At 39.7% G+C, this 24895-nt stretch overlaps 1 protein-coding gene across 1 annotated transcript; it reads left to right on the top strand.

Annotated features, from left to right (window-relative positions):
* The first annotated feature begins 4233 nt into the window (after positions 1–4233).
* On the top strand, positions 4234–4968 carry LOC114286207 (uncharacterized). The gene has a single exon (XM_028229312.2). The coding sequence runs from the start codon at positions 4234–4236 to the stop codon at positions 4966–4968; it is 735 nt and encodes a 244-aa protein (XP_028085113.2).
* Positions 4969–24895: the final 19927 nt, after the last annotated feature.

The raw sequence follows: 24895 nt of genomic DNA, 5'->3' as shown, positions 1-24895 counted from the left end.
TGAATTATTGTATATTTTTTTTTTTGTATTTTTGATATTTAGTGAACTTTTAAAAGATTTTTTTTACAATTTTTTTACTTTTTAGGTGTATTCATGTTAGGTGTATCTAAAAAGTAAAAAAATTGTTTAAAATATTTAAAAAATTTAGTAAAAATAAAAAAATATGAAAAATAAGAAAGTAGAATTTTCTTTAAAGTTTTTTCTGAAAAATGAAAACAAGCAAGCTGATTTGTATTTTATAACATTTAATCGAAACTAAAAAGGATGTGGTTGGTATATAATTTTGAAAGGAAAATCCCTTAATGACAAAGTTGGTATTTAAAAAGTGAATAGTATTATAGAGACTATCCTCTATTTTTTATACTTTCTCTATATTTGGAGGATGAATATGTATTGTCCCAAATAGAAATGATTTTAAAAAATGAGTTGAAAATAATTTTAGAGGATTAATCTTTTATGTTTAAAGATATAAAAGGTGTGTTGAAAATGCTTTAATAAAATAGCTTCACGTGTACATCATTTATATAACTTTTTTTCAATCAATCCGTGGGCCTTGCTTACTTGGAAGAAGGTAAGAATTTCATTATTAAGAAAAAAAAATTATATTCATACATAAATTTCATAGAAATATTATATACTTAAATTTTTTATTTAGAATTATTAACATATTGTCTAGATTTCCTCCATGTATAGATCCCACAATACACCATTCAATCTCTACCACACAAATTTTTTGGACAAAAATCTGGTAGTCTTTTCTGGACACATAGAATTTCTGTTAATTTTATATAAAAAAAATTTCACAAGAATGATGTGATAAAGTTATTTTCATAAATATAATCCAACTCAAACTAGGGCTCCATTTGGTTTGGTTTTGAAAAATAATTTTTCAAAGTCATTATTTTTTCGTATTTTTTTTTATCTTTAATGTTTTTTTTTTCTTCATATTTTAGCTATTTTTTTAAATATTTTAGATGCATCTAAATTAGGTGCATCTAAAAAAAAATTACCCAAATATGAAAAAAAAATTATCAAAAGACATAAAAAAATCACAAAAAATATCAAAACTCGAGACCTTATTTTTTTTTTTACAATTATCTTTCATTTTTTAGTAATTTTTTTCATATTGGAATCAATTTTTTACTTTTTAAATGCACCTAATCTAGATATATCTAGAAAATAAAATAAAATTGAATTAAAATATAAAAACATTTATTAAAATTAAAAAAATACGAAAAGCAATAATGATTTTAAAAAATTATTTCGCAAGACCAAATCATTGTTTTGCAGCGATCAATAAGTATATATAATTTATTTGAAAAATTATATATATATATATATATATATATATAATGAAGCAAATATTTTTAATGTATTTACATTATTATATAATGAATTTACTTGACCATGGTTTATATATTTTTTCAGGGATTTGAGCTTCAACAGATTTACTGGACAGATTCCTGATTCGCTGTTCAATTTGAGATCTCTCTCTTATTGTAATAAACATCTTGTGCTGATCCAACAGAGATGAAGTTATTTTTTGGTGATATAGATTACTAATAGTATTTCTTTTTTATATACGGAGGACATCATTTTTGTATGATTATCTGTTTATAGTTGGTTTGTATAGAATTTGATGTTACAATACCAAATTTTTGGATGGTTGAAAGTGAAATAGAAATAGACATATGTATTGTTTTGTTTATATACAGGGGCAGGTTGCACGAAATAAATACAGGTTGTGCAGAAATTAATAATAATAATAAATAAATAAAAAACACTAAATAAAGTTTTTTGTGACTAAATATTTAGTAGTCAAAAACACAAAATAAAACTTGTTGGCTACTAAAAATTTAGTAGCCAAAAACAAACCAAAGATGTTTTGGCGACTAAAAATTTAGTAGTAAAAAATATATGACACTTTAGGTGACTAAATAGTTTAGTAGCTAAAAAAAATATGAAAATTAATTTTTTTTGGCGACTAAATATTTAGTAGCTAATAATAAATGATACTTTGGGCGACTACAAGTTTTAGTCACTGAAAATAAAAATTAATTTTATTTGAAAACTTTTGGCGACTAAATATTTAGTCGCCAATTTATGACTTTTGGCTACTAAAAAATATTTAGTCGCCAATACCTCGTATTTTTCCCTACTAAAACATTAGTAGCCATTTATAGGACTTTTGGCGACTAAATTTTTTTTAATCGCCAAAACCTTCCCCGACCGTTTTCCCGCGACAAATCTAGCGACCAAAATATGTAGTCGGGAAATGGTTTTGGCAACTAAAAACCTTACTTTTGGCAATTAAAAACCTTACTATTAAAATTTTAATGGGACCTGAGAGTCCAAAACTCTTAATTAAGACTTAATGGAGTATAAGTTCATAACTTGTGTGTAAATACTTCATTTTTAAATAATAAATAAAAATTAATGAAGAACTTAGTATGCGAGTTTGGAAATAAATAAAAATAAAAATAATTTTATTTTTTTAAATGGAATTTTGAAAGGAGCGTTATTATACATTTTGAAAAAGATTCCTATGTTAATTATAGCATAGATAATGTGACCATTTGAAAGGTTTTTTTATTTATTTTTTTTTTGGCACATAATTTTTTTAATTTTTTTTTTCAATTTAAAAGTTAATGTTTTAAAGTTTTGAAAATAAAAATAAATGTCAAATTATCATGTTCATTTATAGACAATCATAAATGATAAAAAATCATTGTTTAAAGGACAATTCTGACTATTAAAATTTTAATGAGACTTGAGAGTCCAAAACTCTTAATGGTGTATAACTTCATAACTTGTGTGTAAATACTTCATTTTTAAATAATAAATAAAAATTAATGAAGAAACTTAGTATGTGAGTTTGGAAATAAATAAAAATAAAAATAATTTTATTGTTTTAAATGGAATTTTGAAAGGAGCGTTATTATACATTTTGAAAAAGATTCCTATGTTAATTATAGCATAGATAATGTGACCATTTGAAAGGTTATTTTTTTATTTTTTTTTTTATTTTTATGAATTTTAGATTTTGTTGAATCGTTTAGCAAATTTAATGACACATAATTTTAAATTTTGAAATAGAAACATATACATATATTTTTAAAAATCATAAATTATGGAATAATTAGAGTTTTTTTTTATGATTATAATTAGATTTTACTGAATTGCTTTCATATTAATTCAAATTTTAAAATAATTGAGCATACATTCTTTTTAAAAGTCATAATTTATGGAATTATTATAATTTAATTGTTATGGTTAAATTAGAGTTAACTAATAGACATTTTAAAAAATAAAAAATAATTAGATTTTAGTGAATTGCTTCTATATATAGTGACACACAAATTTAAATTTTAAAATAGTTAAGCATACTTTCCTTTTAAAAATTATAATTTATGGAATAATCAGAGTTTTATTGTAATGATTAAATGAGAGTTTAACCAATAGAATGTTTTTTTATTATTTAAAAATCATAAAATCATAAAATTTAATTCGAAGGTTTAGAACTCTCACAAGTCTTGTTCCTAGAAAGATTCTTTCCCTTATATAATATATATATATATATAGATATTTAATGGGACTTGAGAGTTCAAAAATCTTAATTAAGACTTAATAGAGTATAAGTTCATAAATTAAGACTTGTGTGTAAATACTTTATTTTTAAATAATAAATAAAAATTAATCAAGAAACTTAGTATGTGAGTTTGGAAATAAATAAAAATAATTTTATTTTTTTAAATGTAATTTTAAAAGCTTACTATATTGAGCTTTGAAAGAAGCGTTCTTATACATTTTGAAAAAGATTATTATGTTAGTTATAGCATAGATAATGTCACCATTTGAAAGGGATTTTTTTTTTATATATATAAATTTTAGATTTTGTTGAATCGTTTAGCAGATTTCATGACACATAATCTTAAATTTTGAAATAGAAAAATATACATATATTTTTAAAAATCATAAATTATAGGAGAGGAAAGTTGGTGGACAAGAAAAAGGGTTTTCAGATGTGAGGAAATTGGGTGGGCAAGGAAATGGTTTTCTCGGAAAAGAGGAAACTTGTTGGACAAAAAAACTTGGAGGCAAAGAAAAAGATTCTTTATCTTATATAATATATTGATAGGTAGATATCGCATTAAAGTCTCGTTGATATTAATATATAGATAGATACTTATTCAAAGACATAAAGCAGCTAAATTCCTTGCATCGTCATCGAAAATGGTTCTTCTGCGCATGGCCGATGATGTATTCCTGCGACCGTTGGTGGAGGTGTTCTCGGTGAGCATCAACCACATCGACGGAGAGAACCTCTACGGCACAATCACAGTCACCGACGCACGGGGTTCTCAATCCATCTACAACCGATCAAGAGATCATTACGAATCCATCAGCCCGGGCCAACCCGTTTTGCTGACTGGCCCAGCTCGATCCATCTTAGCCTACGACAGCATCGCCATCGACGTGGCTCTCAAGGATAAGGACAAATTGTCTCCGGACGATGATGTCAGCAGCAAGCAGATATGGTGGAACCCTTACCTCGCCACCCCCAATAAGTATGATGAGCCCTTATACGACGACTTTCCTCTCAAGAATGGTTCGGTGACGATCAACTACGTAGTGTTGAGTCATGCGTTTGAGGCTACTGTGGAAGTTACGTTCGTAAACAGAGGTGGGGAAGGGGAAAACTCGGCCCATGTTTACGGACTACTTACTGCTCGCAATGGAAACTTGATGAATGAAAGCGTGCTTTTCTGGAAGAAATCAGATGAGCACGTAGATGTAAGGCCTGAGCAGCCCATCCCGCTGTCGAGATCTGTGGTGGCCGTGCCATCGAACTCCGCCCTCATAGTTCGGGCGGATCTGATGGATCACGACGGTGAGATTGCCAAGGGCACTGCAGAGTTTCCTGCTCAATGCTCCGGTACATCTCAGAAGAACATTTTCGGAAGTTAAGGTCACTTGGACAGCATGGTGAGATCCGAGTTAAGGTCACTTGGACTTGAGACCAACGAATATATATATAAATATGTCACTAGTCATTTATGGCGAGTGTTTTGTTTTAATAAGTTGATTGTAGCTGTGGTATGGTTGTTTCAGGTTCTATATTATTGATTACATATAAAATAATTAATCTGTTTTGATGTTGTTAACTTGTTTAATATGTCTGCGGATATTGATAAGCATAAAAGTGATACTTCTCACAATTCAGTAATTGAGCTTCATTCACAGGCTATTTTTCCATGTCAATTTGTTTTTTGCGGCCCTAGTCTAAGTCCGATTACGGTTCCGACGTGATTTTTGGAGAGTTGCCGGAGTTTCTCCAAGCTGTTTCACGACCTGCACACACCACCGGATAACGAGGAGAGAGAAAAATTGAAAAGCAAAGGGTGAAGAGAGAATATAGACAAGTTGTTATAAAAATTTCAAGTTATTCGTACTGGAATCTAATTTTTTCTAATTTTGATGAATGCCTTCTTATATTAATTTCTTAGAGCTTCTCCAATCTAAAACAACTATCAAAGCCATAATATGATAGCTTGGGCAAAAATGACTTGTCCAACGACATGCTATATGTTGTCAAATTTGGCACCCGCTTTGGCAGCTGCTATATGTGCCAACTCACCAAATTTATCTGTTGCCAAATTTGGCACCAGCTTTGGCACCTGTCAAATGTGTCAACTCACCGAATCTCAACCGTTTTCTTCCTTCCCTCCCTCCCTCATCCTTTCCAGCAAAACATATATCCAAACAATACTTACAAAATTAGAATGAAAATTAGTTGAGATTTGTCAAAATAATAAGTGAACATTGGAACACCATTGCTATAATTTGATAAAATAATACTATTTATTACTAAATTATAAGAATAACAATGATATTATAGCAAAAATTATTGAAGATGCTCTTAGCCTCCTGATTTCTCAGCCTTTCATATTTATTCCCTTTTTATTTTCATCTTTAAAGAAATGAATGGTTGTTGGAAGCTCAGATTATTGTCATAGTGGGCCCGAAAAAAGATAGGTAGAATAAAAATGTATTATAAAATTAACCAAAGCTTCTTTCGGTCCCTTAAAAGGGACTGGACCCGTCAAGTTATGTCCCGTGGGCTCACCATTGGGCTTTTTTTTTTTATTATTATTATTTTATTTTATTTTATTTTATTTTTATTTGATTCATTGATTTTTTTCGGTCTCAGTCTGTAGGTCATTCATAAAAAAAAATTAAATTAATTCGATAATTATAACCACATAAGTTAATCAGATTTGTCTTTAAAAAATTGAATGGTTTATTTTCAAAATTATGTTTGTTATCTATTTTTTTATATACCAATGTGATAAATTCATATAACTACAATTATCAGATTAATTTGTTATTTTTTATGGATGATCTACCCAGTGAGACCAAAAAAATCAAAGGAACAAATTATCAAAATAAGACGCGTGACAGGTCCACGGGCCTAAACTAGACTGGAGACAATCTGCATTTTATAAAATTTATCTCTAAAGTTAAATGGGTGTGTAAATTCAAACTTCTTGTTTTGTCAGTTACCCTAAAATAATTGTGATTCACACATTATATTTTTTGTGTATTGTTTTGAATATTTTTTTGCTTTGAGTTTGTGGCATAAACAGATGCTAGATCTTTGATGGATAACATGCAATTGATGTAGGTCTTACTCCCAGACCACATTACCGAGCGATGTTGCTTAAATAAATATTAGATCCGTTAGAAAAAACATTTTTGATACATATATATGTGAACAAAACAAATGAACAAATGCACGTATGATTGCGTATATGAATGTATGTATGTGTGAATATATGATTGCTCCAAAACTGTCGCTTGCTTGGAGCTGTGTGAAAAGGAGCGGGAATTTGCAACTCAAGTAATTCTTTATAATGCTTGTACCAAGTTGGCCGAGTATGCATGCATAGCAAAGGTGCTGAGATGATGATCGATTGAGATGCCCCCATTGGAAAGCGAAAAATTGATTAAGATGTCCCGATCGGCAATAAATGGCCAAGGTAACGAAATGAATGATCGGGGAAGGCAGAGGATTATTTCCTAGCCCTACAATCTTGCTGCTGAAATTGCGTGCCGATCAGATATGATTTGACCGTTGAGCAATCTTGTAACTCTCGAACTTTTCAGGTCGTTGATCCCAATATTAGGCTCATAATTTGTAGAATTAGACTCCAAAAACGGATTCTACTACATTATCTGAGTCACGTTATCGGTGGGATTTCGAATTTGTAATGGATTCTAATAGATTTTGTGGGATTTTGGAATTTTTGTTGATATGGCTATGAACTGAGCTTGAGTGTTCTGAATGACTTTCGGTCGGTTGTTGCTGGATGAATTTAGGGCCGAGTTGAGCGAAGTAGTGAACCACGACTGCATGAGCATGTTCGCGAAGCCTTTGCCGAGTATGTAACATCTACAATGGCCATTATGTTGGTTTGAATTGTGTTGTTTGGCGATGGTATGTTGAACCAATTATGGTTGATTTATCCTAGCCTTGACCCATTACCTGCCAACGACATTTATTTATTTGGAAGAAATTTGGAATTTGCCGATGAGTTGCAATGTAAGTGTGGGTTTGGCTCTGTTGACGTGCCATGTAAAACAGTTGGCATATACTAGGTGCAACGAAGTTGCCGAATCCATAAACAAAAGCGTAAGTGTTTCCGAGATAATGGCGTCATAAAGTTCGACTGAGATAATAGGTTGCCAAGAACAGTAGTGACCTAGTTGCAGGTGTATGAGTGGCATATTGGTTTTGAGCGATGTCGTGGAAGACAACGTTGCTAGCCATGAGGATTTTGATGCTGCTGAACTAAGATTGAAATGCCAAGTTGCCGAATTGAAAGCGTCGAGTGAGTGTAAGAGTTTTGTTCAGTGAGTTTGGCAATGAGCTTTAAGCTGATTAAATTATATCATCACCACATTGAACCATCATGGAATTAGTTGCAAAATTTCCTCGGTTTTGCTTCCATTGCCGAAAAGGTAAAGGCCATGAACATGGTTCAAGCACCAAGTGAAGTTCTGAAGGTTGGCGATCGTACAATGGGTGCTAGGATGTACTTGGTAACCTTCAAGACTCGGCAAGAAAGTGCAACATTGAGGCGAGAATGCTTTTCCGTACTTGGTCTACAAGTGTATGTTGGCATAATTATGATAAGAGCTTGTCCGTGTATTTATTCATCTTTGCTTGTGTATTTGTTTCACCGAGGAGAGGACGGTATGGCAGAGCAACTATTGCTGTGTCGATTGGAATATAAGTGAGCTCCAAAGATTGTGTAATTGAGACACAATTGTCGGGTAAGGTAAACGACCTTGCATGGGTGAAGTTGTCATTGAACGGTGGTGACATCGGAATAGAGGGAGGTTCCAATGGCCGGTCCACAGGGAATAGTTGCCGAGTAATGCAAAGGTCCATGCGTGGATGTGCCGAGCAACCATTGTCAATTGACAGTTCTACTGGTGCCGAGGAAAATGGATGAGATTATTTTCTTGGTAAGGTGGTAGCTGGCAAGTGCAAATGTGGTGCCTCCATTAAGCGTTATTGATGTGATTCAACCCTTGAATGTTGCGGAGTGAGAGTAGATGTGGTAACCAAATCTATAATTTGTGAGCTTATAATCATAAGGATTTTGTTGATGACTTGGCAAGCTTGTTATGAGTGCCAATCAATTTCTTTATGGAATGTAGGAGCTTTTCGATGTATCGAAACTCTTGGTCGGCAACTTCTTCGAGGTTCACTGTGTGCCGAAACATTTGGTTGGCATCTCTTTGTGTTTGGCTTGGTTAAGAACTTGGTTGGCAAGACTTCTTTATGCATGCAACACGGTTTCGATCTTCAGTTTTGCTGAGATTTTGGTGGGCATCAATATGAGCCATTCATGACAATTGATGTTGCTTTGGGATTAACAATAACATGTTTGCTCTTTTCTTCATATGAATGAATGACTATATGTACAAATATATGTGTATAAGGGACATCAGGGACCTTTATAATGATGGGCCACGGTATTATATCCCCCGGGCAAGGGTGTAGGCTTGTGGTATTACATCCCCCGGGCAAGGGTCGTAGGCCATGGTATTGTATCCCCCGGGCAAGGGTGTAGGCCTACAGTATTATATCCCCCGGGCAAGGGTCATAGGCCACAGTATTGTATCCCCCGAGCAAGGGTGTAGGCCTATGGTATTATAGCCCTCGGGTAAGGGTGTAGGCCTGCGGTATTATATCCCTCGGGCAAGGGTCATAGGCCGCGGTATTGTATCCCCCGGTCAAGGGCTGTACTAAGGATGCCACAATTACTATATGTATGTTTTGCTCCGAATTCAAAGGCTTTTACTGATGGCGCTCCATACCGAATGCGAAGATTGCGCCATAGTCGTAGACTTTTGCTGATTTTAAGTGGCGATCAATTGCCAACATTGCAAGGATTTGAATAATGCATCCTGTGTCATTGATGGCCTGTACCAAATGAGGTAAACTTGTTAATCACAAATAAGTGGAAAGTGGAAAAAAGTACACCAATGGTAGAGCATTAAAACATAGTATTCCTCCGTTATAAGGAGTTGCCAATTTATTTAAGTTGCATTTTTGTTTCCTTTTGTCGCATTTTTGTCCAATGTATAGTTGCCCCATTTCTTTTGAATGACAGTTGTTATGCGGAAGGAATTTAGATTGGACAGTGACCAACATTGCTAAGGAGTAAACTGAGAGGCCAATATTGCCGAGGGGTAAGCCGAGCACAAATTGTTGAAGTAGATTCCTTGCCCTATTGCTTTTGAATGAACTTTGTTATTCAGAAGGAATTCATAATGATATTGGCAATTATATAGTTAGGAAATTGCCAAATATTTTTTAGTTGTGGAAGCCGGCATCGATCAAACTCCATGTTTGGCAGCAAAAATATTGTTTGAGTTGCGATAAATATTTTCTAGTTGTTGAATTTGCAAAATCAGACCGGATGGATGTGCTCAGAAGGCTCCAAATAGTTGGAAACGATTATTGGATCGTTGGAATTGGACTCTGAATGGTGTAATTGTAGCCAAAAATGAATCTAATGGCTCAGATCGGTTGAGAATTGTGAGTGGTTAAAATATGCAAATTTGGGGTATGGAATTTTCAAAATCAGACCATACAGATGTGTCTGAAATGCCTCAAATAACTGGAAATGACTATTGGATTGTTGTGATTGGACCGCGAATAGTGCAAATTGCATGTTGCGGAGACGAAAGTAAAAGAAATCCAAGTGGGTCTTGCCCCAGTGGGTGGTATACGGCCAAGTGATGAATGAAGGATCGGCGAAGATGGATGATTGTGTCCTAGCTTCATGAGCCTACTGTTGAAAATGCATGCCGATCAGACACAATTTGACCGTTGATCTATTATTCAACGTCCTGATTTTTCAGTTTATTGATCCTAGTTTGATACTCAGAATTTGAAAAATTGGACCCCAAAAATGGATTCTACATGGAAAAAAAACTAGAGGGTAGGCATCCTTGAAGTTATTGGACCATTCGATTAACCAAAACGCGATAAGATGCAACGGAGCACTTTGTGCCGAGAAGCGCATGATCAATCCTTATTTCATCATCTTTGTGCTGTATGTCGTGAAAGGCAGAATGTTCCTGTCAAGACCCAAACCCGCCCCTAAAAGTTCGAGTCATGACCGGCCAATACTTAGGCCTCGAAAACAAAATCGCAATAATGTTTAATCACATATGGGCCTGACAAGGAAGCAGTTATAAAATAATATACAATATGTCCATTGAGCTTGTGCATGCATGCCAAATAGAAATATACATGGTATATCTCACACCACACACTTGCAATAATAAATAGCAAGATTACACACATCCCCATAAATACATAATTCAGAACACATCTCAACATTTAATAACATTCATTATGCATATACGTGAACCAAAAGCATAAATTATATACATAAAAGCTCTTCGAGCTTGATGTGACAAAAACCAAGGCCTCGACTCGGAGGCGTACTTTGGGCGGCTTTACAAAAAAAAGCTGACACTGCAATGGCTCTAATACGGGACTTCCCGATACTCACCTACATACATATAAATAAATAAAGTGAGCTACAGGCCCAATGAGTAATTTCAATATAAGAGGTTGAATAAACGAGTCTCATAAGTTAAATAAAGTAATACAACTTTGATGCATTAGAACTTCTTTCATACATTTAAAGCTAATCTAAATCGCATAGCGTTAAATTTAGTTTGTCAAACCTTTCATATTCCCAGTCTCATAACGGAGTGTCGAAGGTCTTTTAACTTGCTGAATCACCATACAGAAAATTCATCTAGAATGGCTCTTACAGAACATCCCATGGATGGCTCATACAGAACGTTGTAGACACCCAATTTTTGACCGACCTTAAGACTCAAACGTCACCAGTTGAGCGCTTGGTGATGTTGCATAATGTGCTCGTTCAGAAGTTTCAGAGTCTTGGCCGTCAGCCCTGCCTCCGGATTTCCGAACCCTCTTCTGTGCCTTGCCTCGGTTTGCGAACCAGGCTCGGTTTTCTCTGTTTCTTTTCCTGAGGGGAGGGAGAGGTCTCGTAGACCATCTCTCAGTGGCCGTGGGCTACATTTGGTGGCCGTAGGCCATTTCGCCCATTTCGGAGCCCGGTTTCTGGTTTTTCGGGACCGTTGGCCGTGTGCCTCGGTTCGGGACCGCTTAACCATCTCTGTTTGCTCTAAATTTTGGCATACATCTTATTTTCTCCCTTTTGAGGGACACTGGGGTCTGAGAAACCCACTTCGTAGCCGAATGCCACTTTCGGTGCTTAACAGCCCATTTTCGGGACCCCGAACTGCGTGTTTTGGCCCCCGAGCATTTGTTTTGCATCGATTTTCGTTCATTTTTGGCAGGTGCCTCTGTTTCATCACTAGGAAGGTCACTGGAGGGTGGGAGGCCAGCAATTATCTTGGCAACCAGTTATATTCCATTTTCGCCCTCCGACACCCGTTTTTCTCACTTCCGAGCCAATGTTGAACACCATGGGGCCACTTTCTTCAATCACAAACCACATATTTGTGTTGTACACACATGGGAGGACCCTAAAAGTTTATGGCCGGCCAGAAATTCCAATTGAACCTTTTGAACCCCTCCTAAAAAGGGCTTGTTCTCTCTCCTGTTTTAGAGTTTCCAAATTCGAACCACAGGGTTGTGAAGAGGAGACCTGAGAGGCCACCTTTTTGTGGTGGCCGGCCACTAAAGCAAGTTGACCCTTTTGACCCCTAGCCGGCCGGCTAGAGGGGGTGGCCGGCCGGCCACCTGCAACACCAAAAGGTGGCCGGCCATTTTCCTTGTGCTTGGTACTTTACAGCTGTATAGCTGTATCCCCCAGAAAATATCTCAATCCGGGGGATATTTTTTGGGGGAAAACTTGTCTCCTTTTTCCCCCACCTTTGCCCCTCCTTTTCTCCATCTTTTTTGTCCATATAACCAGCTGCCAACATTTGTTTTAGAGGTTAGAAAAAATTGTTTCAAGCATAGGCATCCAAATCTCCCTCTATCTCTCTCATTTTTCTCAAAAATTCCTAAGTTCCACTCCATTTTCTTCATCATCTTCAAGCTCCACCACCACCACTCCATTTCCAGCAGCAAGGAGGTGTTCTCCAAGGCCTAAGGGTGCTGCAAACTCAAGCCAAGAAGCATCCAAGACTTGTCTTCAAAGGTAAGTCCTATTTCCCCTCTTTTGAGCTTAATTTTGCAACATTTCTTAGCCATACATGCTTATTGTTTTGAGCTCCGGCCCTAACTAAAAGTGGCCTTATTTTGAGCTCTTTTTCACTTTTTCCTAAGGGCTCAACCCTGTTTGAGCCCCCCATCTTGCACTTGCTTCAATACCTTCCTGAAATGCTATTTTCTTGCATGCTTTGGCAGCCTATTATGCTTCGGTTTTTGGTCATTTTACAGAACTAAAAATAGTCTTATTTTGGCCCATTATTCATGTTTCATTAAGGGCCTTTGGCTGTTTGATGAATATTTTGTATACTTTCTGTTATAGCCACTTTTGAGCCTCATTTTGCATTGCATTTCTAGCATGTTTGTATACTGTTTTTGGGTTTTTACAGTTCTGTAAATATGCATATTTTTGGTCCCTCTTCAATGTTGTAGAATGGAATTTTCCAGTTTGGGCTTTGCATATACCACTTGCCTCTTTGGCCACCTTTTGGCCCTTTTTCTTGCATAAGAGCTTAGCCATATCTATGTTTGTTTTTAGGTTTTTTACAGTTCTGTAAAGTGGCTTATCTTTGGCCCCTCTTCAATGTTGTTGAAGGGCCCTAGCCTATTTGGAGTTAGCAGCTGTGAGTTGCTTCATAATCTCATGTTTAGGGCCATTTTTGCATGCCATTGTTGCCCTATCTTTGCTTGCTGTTTGGCCATGATTTGTACTGTAAAAATGCTTATTTTGAGGCTGCCTTGCTTCTGTCTTTTCATCTCGTGTACCAATTATGCATGCTTTGTATAGCTGTAGTCCATTTTATGCGCCTAATTTGCATTTCAGGAGAGATTCCATGCATCGGGTGTGTTTTCGCCTCATTTCGGGGCTGTTTTCCCCCACATTTCATAGCTGAAAATCCATTAGCATGTTTGCATATCATATTTTCATGTCATTCGCATTGCGTATGCCATTGCCTCGGTTTGCGTGCCCGTGTGCACGCATTTCGAGGCACTTCATTTTCATTCACCGGCATCCTATGTGAGTGCGGCTGAGGCTCTCTCATGTTGGTATAAGCCCATATCATATTTTCATGTCATTCACATTGTGTATGCCATTGCCTCGATTTGCGTGCCCGTGTGCACGCATTTCGAGGCACTTCATTTTCATTCACCGGCATCCTATGTGAGTGCGGCTGAGGCTCTCTCATGTTGGTATAAGCCCATATCATATTTTCATGTCATTTGCATTGCGTATGCCATTGCCTCGGTTTGCGTGCTCGTGTGTACGCATTTCGAGGCACTTCATCTTCATCCATCGGCCTCTTATGTGAGTGCGGCTGAGGCTCTCTCATGTTAGTGTAAGCCCATATCATATTTCCATGTCATTTGCATTGCGTATGCCATTACCTCGGTTTGCGTGCCCGTGTGCACGCATCTCGAGGCATCTCATTTTCACAGCATAGTGCATACTAGGTTGTATCTTAGATCGCATTCATGCATTTCCTCGGTTTGCGTGCCCGTGTGCACGCATTTCGAGGCATGTCATTCCATAGCATTGTGTATGTTAGGATTGTATCTTAGTTGCATTTCATGCATGTCATGCATATTGCATCGTGTTCGGAATAGGAGTTAGCCCGGGCACGGGAAACGAGGTGCATTTCGTACTCCGAGTGACGGAATGTGTCTCAATTCCCCAGTCACCGACACTCCGGATCATCCATGATGGAGTTAGGTCTTGTTGTGTTTACACGTGCATTCATTTCATATTGAGTTGTGCAATTTGACTCCTCGGCCATCATGCCTCGATATGCGTGATTGGTGGCACGAGGATCGAGGCATGCATATATCTGTGAAAATACATTGCTATGCCCCTTTCCTGCTCTCTGTTGCAGCAAAATGAAGAGTCAGCAACTTTTTGGAGTTTGGCGCGCATTTCAAGAAAAGGTGTAAACAGAGGCTAATTGGGGCATCCCGGTGGATTTCCGCGCAAGGCAGCCCAGACATGCATCATTCATCAGGAGCAAGGCAGTCCCTGGCTTGCACGCCAGTTTTACAATTTTTCTTAGTTAATTTGTTAATTAATTAGGAATTTGTATATTATTCGGACTGTAATATTTGGACTGTAATATTCTTTTATTCGGGACTGTATATTTATTCGGACCCTCTGCGCGAGGGCACAACTGTAATAAGTGTAGGTGAGTGTGTTGTATCTCTTCCAACCCCACGTCTTTCTCCCTTTTATTTATCTGCTTATGATGGTTAGATTAGGGCATATTTCAATTGGCATACAGTATGACAGCATGTTTGCATCATTCATCTGTTTTGCATGCACCGGGCTCGGCGCATCATACTAACTGCATAGTATTTCAATTTCAAAGTTGAATACGGGTTAGCTGTAGCATTCCATATGCCATGTTTAGAATAGCCGAGCCTGCTATAGTTGCATTTTGCATGCGCTGTATTGGGCATTTCTGTATACTTAGGATCATGCATGATTTCTAATATAGTTTCTATTTTGGCTTGGAGTACTCGGTGAGTTTTATGCTTTAGCATCCTTGCATGCGTGTGAGTGACTGCCATGAATAGCATGCTTACGATGAGGCTATTTGCTTATGTGATATAACTGCCTGAATGCCTGTGGGTGAAGGTTGGGTTACTTGGATTGGAATAAATCATCAACTGTTTGTTTTAAGCCCACTAGATAGTGGCAAAACCATCTTTTCTAAGCCCACCTGCGGGTGGCAAAATCTGCATTTTAAGCCTACTTGCGAGTAGCAAACCATCTTTCAAAAAAATAAACATGAAATGTTTTGTTCCAATTCGGGCGACCCAGTCTATACTTATATGCTGTGTGCATCACATAGTAACCTAGGCTAATAACCGGAATAAGGACACACAAAGTTTTCAAAAATTGATATCATGGTTAGTAGAGGCCGATCTTTGATCGGGCGAGCGGGGGTGCTCACGAAGTGACCTTCCCCAATCGTACCCAAGTTCCCGAGCCGAGGCAACTTTGGTGATGACGGACACGTGGCCTTTGGCACCGAGTCAAGGTTTCCTAAATTTCCCATTAAAAAACATTTAGGTGGCGACTCTGTATCTGGCAAAGCAGTCCATGTTTGGCACTTCTTTCAAAATCTGTTTTTCTCAAAACGATTTGCCGGATTTGGACTCTTTGGTTCAGACTTAGAACCGTGACAAATTTGAGAGTCCTGAGCTGTAGTGACCCCAAAATGAACAGAACGGGAGCTCGTTCCTCCCGGGGCGTTCGGGGACGTCTAGAGTTTCTGGCGACTCTGCTGGGGACTTAGAGAACTTGACTCGAACTCATGATATCTGTTTTTGACTACACTTGTGTGTTTCTTTGCATTGCATTTGCATTGCTGCGCCTAGGACACCGTGTTTGCCATCTGCTATTCCTGAACGGTTTGCCGGAGGCTTGTCTTGTCAAGGCATGACCATAAGGCTGACCGGTTGTGGGCTCTGCCAGTATGGGAACACAAACCCCGGTTTTACCGGGGCATCCTTTTTGACCATTCGACCTAGTGCATATTCGGATCCATAGTGACCATTCCAAACTAGGACAGGTTGCTTACCCGTTTATAGGTCGTTTGAAACCGCTGTGTGCGTAGTGAAACCTTAGCTCCTGACAAAATAGGACAGGGAAACCCTACCCCTTCATAGGGGTGTTTTGGCTCTCACTTATCTGTTATGTGCTTTAGAGTGCGTCTCTACAGGAATGCATGTATCAGTGTATGAGTTTGGGCATCAGGCCTGCGGGCACCAGTTTGCGAATTTGGGCATCAGGCCTGCGGGCATTACTATCAGTATTTGGGAGTCAGCTTTACCTGTGGGTATCAGACTCAGATTTTGAGGCTGAATTTTGGGGCAGAATTCAGTAGGGGGCACACTCATTCAACTATGCTCGTATCTGTTCAGATGGAATCAGGCTGAGATGCTGTCTGTTTTCTCTTTTCCTAGGTAGTCTGGGAACCATAGCTTCAGAAGGCTCCGATATCCCCCGAGGTTCATCGAACTTGTGCTGATAGACTTTGTTAGGTCAGAGATTCAGTTCAAGGGCAATCAGTGTTCCTCCGCCAGAGGCAGGGTAAAGAGGGCCAGTCGGGCACAAATCACTGGTTCAGCAGTTACCAGGTCAGCAGCCCTTGTCCACCCCACCAGTGAACAGTCAGGCTGAGGTCTCAGTTTCTACTGCAGGGATAGATACCAACCAGTCAGATGGATCAGCAGAACACGTCAGGGATGGAGGCAATGATGCGCCAGATGCAAGAAAGTATGAAACTCATGCAGCAGGATGCTGCTTGTCAGGAGGAATTTGCCAAACAGCAGGCAATGATCATGGCTCAGCAGGCCGAGCTCATCACCAAGCTAGAACAGCAAAGCGGCGCGTCCGCTTCACAACAAGTTCCTCCCCCAGCAGGAGCTCCAGCACCTGGGGAGATGCCAAACGTCCGGGATGATACGGACATTCCAGGCGGGCCAGCTCCGCCCCCAATTTTACCTCAACTATCCAAAACACCTACCAATCTACCGGACTCTCCCTTCGAGTTCGAGGTCGACCCCACAGCGTTGAAATTGAGCAAGCTTGAGAAGCTCTTGAAGAAATCCCAGGGGGTCAAGGCTATCCCGGACATTGAGGACGGGTACACCGACGTGGCCGTAACATTGCCCGATAGGTTCAAAATGCCTCAAATTGACCGCTTTGACGGGTCCGGGGATCCCATGGTCCATCTCCGACTGTTCTCAGACATCCTGCGGCCGATGGGCCTAACGCGACCACAGAAGCTTTCGCTATTCGGCCGAACCCTGTCGGGTGTGGCCACCCACTGGTACGCAAAGTTAGAGGATGAAGTGAAGAAGAATTGGGATGAAATGGCTGAGGCCTTTGTCGCGCAATATTCGTACAACACTCAGATCGAGATTACAACCCGTGATCTCGAAACGACAAGGCAAGAGCCCAAGGAAACTTTCTCGGACTTTGTAATCCGATGGAGGGCAAAGGCGTCAATGATGACTTTAAGGCCCACGGATAAGGACCAAATCCGGATGATTGTGCGCAATCTCCACCCAAAGTTGATGTAGAGGATGATTGTAATCCCCTTTCCTACTTTCTCAGATTTACACGAGATGGGAGTGCAGATCGAGGATGCTATGGAGCAGGGCCTCTTTGACCAGGAGAAGGAACAGCCCAGGAGGGTGTTTTCCCGCAGTTCGAATGCAACCACCAGTGGTGATGCAGCTGCAAGATCTTCTGATGTGGGCATGGTGACTACCACCGTATCAAAAACAGCTACCCCATTCACCGATGCGTCCGGAAGTAGCTCACAAGGAACCAAATATCCACCCCGAGTCAAGAGGGTTTTCACCCCGCTTTTTATGCCTTTGTCAAAAGCTCTAGAGGCCTTAATCCGAAAAGGACATCTTAAGCCATTGGAACAACGGCCTTTACCTGATCCTATCCCTGCAAAGCATGATCAGACTAAATACTGCGCCTACCATCAACAAACCGGTCATGACACTGACAGTTGCTTTCGTCTGCGCCATGATGTACAAGATCTGTTTGACAACAGGGTTATCCCCACGCCAGTCCAGCAAAGTCTACCGGTACTCGATCAGTGAATTTGTGGGGGGATAATGTGATCTGATCAGGGATTGAACCGGCTGCGGGTGGCACTCGATTTACTCCAGATGGGGGAAGGGCAGGCACTGTTTTGAGCATTTGCGAATGCCAGTTTCTGACTTGGGTATTGAGTCAGTCTTGTTGTTTTATTTTGAGTCTGTCTTTTTGCTTTGAGTCAGTCTCCTTTTGTTTTGGGACTATCTTGTTGTATCGAGCCAGCCCTGTTGTATAGGAGTCGGGTGATTCCGGGGGGTGTTACCTCGGGCATCACCATTTTGTTTTCTGTTTCTCTTTTCATTTTGTTTTGAGTCTGTTTCTGCCAGGGAGCTAGTTGTACCAACAAATTTTGAATGAAACAGCAGTGATTTCCACACTCTCACATTTGCTTCTGCCATGTGCTAGTTGTGCCGGGATTTGAATGAAACAGCAGTGATTTCCACACTCTCACATTTGCTTCTGCCATGTGCTAGTTGTGCCGGGATTTGAATGAAACGGCAGTACATTCCACCTGCTCTCTCGTACCTTGAAGCCATTGTAATGACCTGAGTTTTTCAAAACTTTTTTTGAACACTGCGGTGAAAACAAAGAGGAAGGAATTCCTCAGGATTTGCAAAACTTTGATCATTTGAGAGAAAGAGAGGCGCGCTAAGCCCTTAATGAATGAAATCATGATTGTTAACGTGAGTACTAAGAAGGACTCTGGCTTGTTCCAGACTGGTTTCACACTATCTTCAGCGCGAGCGATTTGTCGCTTTCTTAAAAATTTTGAAAAACAAAATGCTTTGCGCGGTCCTGCGAAGACCTGTGTGGAATCACTCTTGAGATCGTGCAGCCTAGGATCGCTCTCAGCCTCGAGACTCAACCCCTTCGCTTCCAAACCTTGAAACTTGAATTCAGAAGGTTCAACGATCAACTACGATGTGAGACCTGCGTGGCCGGATTCAAAGCAGCCCTCGAACAAGAGGCAAGAAAGTCAGATCAAAAAGATCAGATCTCATCAGGAGAAGCTTACGAAGCTAGAACAACAGCCATTCTCCTGGATTCAGATAATTTCAGGATCTCAAAACCATTTGGCATGGACTCGTTACACTTTTACCCTTTGAGAGGCTCGTTGGGCCGAAAACCCGGAAGGGCACCTCAGGCAAAAGTTAGAGCAAGAGAAAAATACAAAAAAAGAAGCAAAAAATGCAAAAGAAAAAAAGAGAACAAAAAGAAAGATGCAAAGAAAAGAACAAAAAAAAAAAGAGAAGAAAAAGAATTGAAAAGAAAAGAAGAACAAAGCTCGCAAGGTCGAAAACCCGCAACGGGCGCCTTGGCAAAAGTTAGAGCCTAAAAAGGAGAGGTTAATACCCGAGTGTACCTTAACCCCGAACTATGTAAGGCTTGATTCCCATGTTTGGGATACGTAGGCAACTTCATTCTGAAGTCCAGCCATAAACACTTCCAAAATCGACTGTGTCCATGCGATGGTTCTAGTCATCTTTGTCTTCTCTGTATCTGAGAGTCTGGTTGTGTTCGTCACTCTGAGGACTGACTACAATGCGCTGCGGGGCCATTCAGACAAGGGGCAACTTTCCGTCGCCATTCAATGCGCCGTGGCGCCGTTCAAACAAGGGGCAACTTTCCGTTGCCATGCAGTTCCCCTCAAGCAAGGGGCAATTTTCCTTCGAATCCGAGGTTGTGCATCTCGAGAGTAGGTTCCGTGCTCGTTGAGCAATGGTCGTTTGCAAAAATAGTTTTGAGAATTTTTACTAAGGTTGACTAATCTTCTCGAAAAATACTCCATTTTTCAAAACTGGACCATTTCTCGGACCCAAAAGAGGAAAATTTTCAGTGCTCACAAGCCTAACTTGCATGATTTTAAATCAGAAAATCGAACAAGCGCGTTAATCTAACTCTCATGTTGGTCAAAACTGTTTTAGTAGAAAGCAAAAACAAAGAATGGTCAAAATGATGAACTAGGGGCACAGTTGAGTCAGGTGTTCTGTCTTTTCCCCTTTGTCAAAATACTTGCCAAGAAGGGCACTCTACTTGCCAGAATAGGGCACAACTGAAGTTAACAACAAAGGGCTGAAAGCTCTCCCATCCTCCAAGCAGCGAGGTATCAAGCCGAGTGCGAAGCACGAATTGGAATGGGTCGAGATGCTCCATTCCCTCACCCGGCGCATCGACAGATGTCACCGAAGGAAATAGCCGCGAGCTGATTATGTTGGGTGTGAGCCCACAATTTGCTGTTTATCCATCAACCACCCAGGGGAGGGATTGAAAAATGAGAGATTGAAGAATAGAGAGATGTGCGATGAGAGGAAAAGTGAGAAGAGGGCTTTTTCAGAAAAACAGAGCTTGAGGGCCGAGTGACGTGAGAACCACAAATGAGAAAGGGTGGGAAACACTACCCGGTGAAACAGGCTCCCTGTGCACGTCTGAGTGTCGTGTCTTTTTGTTTTATCTCGATTTCTTGTTTTGAGTCGTTTCGAGCGTTACTCGATGTGTCTAGGTTATGTGCCTTTTATTTCCTTGTTGAGTTGTCTTGCTGTGTTCAGTCGTAGGCTCGATACCCGGTCAAAAGCTCATTTATCCATTCAAAAATAAAATCGTTTTGCGCTCCGAGTGCCGTGCCGTTCTCCACATCTGTGCAAAACAAGATTCGTTCTTTCATAAAACCGCAGGGTTCAACCCAAGCCATGCGAGAACAGTAGAACTAGGACCTATTTGAAGTTATATGGGTTCCAGACTACAAAGCAAAAGCAAAAGAGGAAATGTCGAGCATCTGAGTTTGTTTCAACTTCAGTAAGTTCCGAGACTACATTCCGTGTGTACCTCTTCAAGTCTTGCCAAAGCTCCGAAGTATGAGTGTGCCTCTACCTCAAGCTCAAGATCAAGTCTGCTTCAAGCCAAAATGGCTATCAAAAGTGCTCTCCCTGAATACCATTCCCTGCTAGAGGCATCTTGGCTGTGTTCGCAATGAGTTCCTAGGAGACCAATTGCGACGGTGGAAACTAGAGTTCGAATGGCTGATGCCTAGAACACAAAGGTTCGGGATTTCCAAGACTAAAGTCTGGTTTAGATACCCAGAGGCGTGTCCTCGGCTTGAAATCTGTATGGAAGCCCCATAGGTTGAGATAGCGTGTATGCACCTCAATTCTGGATACTGAACCAACCTAGTCTGTCACCCCGTTGGAGAATAGGGAAAGTTGTGAATATGATCAGGAAGAAAGGCAACGTCCAAAGTGTTCTACATGAAGAACCCTTGTCAGTATTTCAGAGCCTTTGTACTGTAAGTTGAAGGTAAGTGTTCGAAGAGCACTGGGGAAGATCCCTATCGGAGCAGAGCGGTTCACCGCCACTCACCTCATGAGGTGCTTTCTAAAACGCTGTTTTGTCTATTTATTGCTTTTCTTAAGCATCATATATTGTATTGCATTGTACCTATCAAGTTTCTTTCTCATTCATACACGATATTGTATGTACGGTTCATTCAAAGAAGTTCTGTTTAAGATCATTCATTTAGTGTATCAATCACACTTCACGCTTCACTTCATTTCTTTAGTGTATCAATCACACCTTATTCACCCTTAGTGTATCAATCACACTTCATTCGTTCAGTATATCAATCATACTTTGTTCACATTGTGCATCTATCACACTTTGTGTTCACTTTCAGTATATCAATCATACTTTGTTCACATTGTGCATCTATCACACTTTGTGTTCACTTTCAGTATATCAATCATACTTTGCTCACATTGTGCATCTATCACACTTTGTATTCACTTTCAGTATATCAATCATGCTCTGTTCACATTGTGCATCTATCACACTTTGTGTTCACTTTCAGTATATCAATCATACTCTGTTCACATTGTGCATCTATCACACTTCGTGTTCACTTTCAGTATATCAATCATACTCTGTTCACTAAGTGCATCTATCACACTTCGTGTTCGCATTTAGTATATCAATCATACTCTGTTCACTAAGTGCATCTATCACACTTCGTGTTCGCATTGAGTATATCAATCATACTCTGTTCACATTGTGCATCTATCACACTTTGTGTTCACTTTCAGTATATCAATCATACTTTGTTCACATTGTGCATCTATCACACTTTGTGTTCACTTTCAGTATATCAATCATACTCTGTTCACTAAGTGCATCTATCACACTTCGTGTTCGCATTTAGTATATCAATCATACTCTGTTCACATTGTGCATCTATCACACTTTGTGTTCACTTTCAATATATCAATCATGCTTTGCTCACATTGTGCATCTATCACACTTTGTGTTCACTTTCAGTATATCAATCATACTCTGTTCACTAAGTGCATCTATCACACTTCGTGTTCGCATTTAGTATATCAATCATACTCTGTTCACTAAGTGCATCTATCACACTTCGTGTTCGCATTTAGTATATCAATCATACTCTGTTCACATTGTGCATCTATCACACTTTGTGTTCACTTTCAGTATATCAATCATGCTTTGCTCACATTGTGCATCTATCGCACTTTGTGTTCACTTTCAGTATATCAATCATACTCTGTTCACTAAGTGCATCTATCACACTTCGTGTTCGCATTTAGTATATCAATCATACTCTGTTCACTAAGTGCATCTATCACACTTCGTGTTCGCATTTAGTATATCAATCATACTCTGTTCACTAAGTGCATCTATCACACTTGGTGTTCATTTTCAGTATATCAATCATACTCTGCTCACATTGTGCATCTATCACACTTTGTGTTCATTTTTAGTATATCGATCATACTCTGTTTACTAAGTGCATCTATCACACTTTGTGTTCACCTTTGTGTATCAATTACACTTTGCTCACTTCACCCTTTGTATATCAATTACACTTTGCTCAAATAGTGTATCTATCACACACTCGCTTTGCTCACTCAGTGCATCTATCACACTTTGTGCTCACCTTTTTGTATATCAATCACACACTCTCGCTTTGTGTATCTATCATACTTGTTCACTTAGTGCATCTATCATACTTTGTGTTCACCCTTTTGTGTATCAATCACATGTTCGCTCTATGTATCTATCACACATGCACACTGTATTTGCAGTGAGAATTCCATAATTTTCTTACATCCTTTCTGCACGAAGTGTAGTTTGGCTCCAGTTTACTTGCTTGCCTAGCATTCGCTTAAACCGTTGCATCTATTTGCGGATACTTGCTTCATTACGGCTTGCTGCATTTGCATGATCATTAAGTTATGTTCGGCTTCTTGCATTTTCGCTTTGCACTTTGCCCCCTTTGCCTGCGGGCATTCCTGCGGGCACATCTCTGTTTATCTTGTATGTTTGTCTAAGTCTTCGGCCTTGTCAAAAATGGGTCGTCTCTGGGCTTTGACATTCACTCCTGTCACTTGTGACTTCCGAGTTCTGTCAAAGAGGGGCAACTGTAGACACCCCATTTTTGACCGACCTTAAGACTCAGACGTCACCAGTTGAGCGCTTGGTGATGTTGCATAATCTGCTCGTTCAGAAGTTTCAGAGTCTTGGTCGTCAGCCCTGCCTCCGGATTTCTAAACCCTCTTCTGTGCCTTGCCTCGGTTTGCGAACCAGGCTCGGTTTTCTCTGTTTCTTTTCCAGAGGGGAGGGAGAGGTCCCGTAGACCATCTCTCAGTGGCCGTGGGCTACATTTGGTGGCCGTAGGCCATTTCGCCCATTTCGGAGCCCGGTTTTCGATTTTTCGGGACCGTTGGCGGTGTGCCTCGGTTCGGGACTGCTTAACCATCTCCGTTTGCTCTAAATTTTGGAATACATCTTATTTTCTCCCTTTTGAGGGACACTGGGGTCTGAGAAACCCACTTCGTGGCCGAATGCCACTTTCGGTGCTTAACAACCCATTTTCGGGACCCCGAACTGCGTGTTTTGGCCCCCGAGCATTCGTTTTGCATCGATTTTTGTTCATTTTTGGTAGGTGCCTCTGTTTCATCACCAGGAAGGTCACTGGAGGGTGGGAGGCCAGCAATTATCTTGGCAACCAGTTATATTCCATTTTCGCCCTCCGACACCCGTTTTTCTCACTTCCGAGCCAATGTTGAACACCTTGCGGCCACTTTCCTCAACCACAAACCACATATTTGTGTTTTACACACATGGGAGGACCCTAAAAGTTTATGGCCGGTCAGAAATTCCAATTGAACCTTTTGAACCCCTCCTAAAAAGGGCTTGTTCTCTCTCCTGTTTTAGAGTTTCCAAATTCGAACCACAGGGTTGTGAAGAGGAGACCTGAGAGGCCACCTTTTTGTGGTGGCCGGCCACTAAAGCAAGTTGACCCTTTTGACCCCTAGCCGGCCGGCTAGAGGGGGTGGCCGGCCAGCCACCTGCAACACCAAAAGGTGGCCGGCCATTTTCCTTGTGCTTGGTACTTTACAGCTGTATAGCTGTATCCCCCAGAAAATATCTCAATCCGGGGAATATTTTTTGGGGGAAAACTTGTCTCCTTTTTCCCCACCTTTGCCCCTCCTTTTCTCCCTCTTTTTTGTCCATATAACCAGCTG

This window comes from Camellia sinensis, unplaced genomic scaffold (assembly GCF_055761805.1).
Source record: "Camellia sinensis isolate YWXY unplaced genomic scaffold, ASM5576180v1 Unanchor4, whole genome shotgun sequence".
Lineage (NCBI taxonomy): Eukaryota > Viridiplantae > Streptophyta > Magnoliopsida > Ericales > Theaceae > Camellia > Camellia sinensis.
Note: the sequence above shows the minus strand (reverse complement) of the source record. Positions and strands in the feature narration are given on the sequence as shown.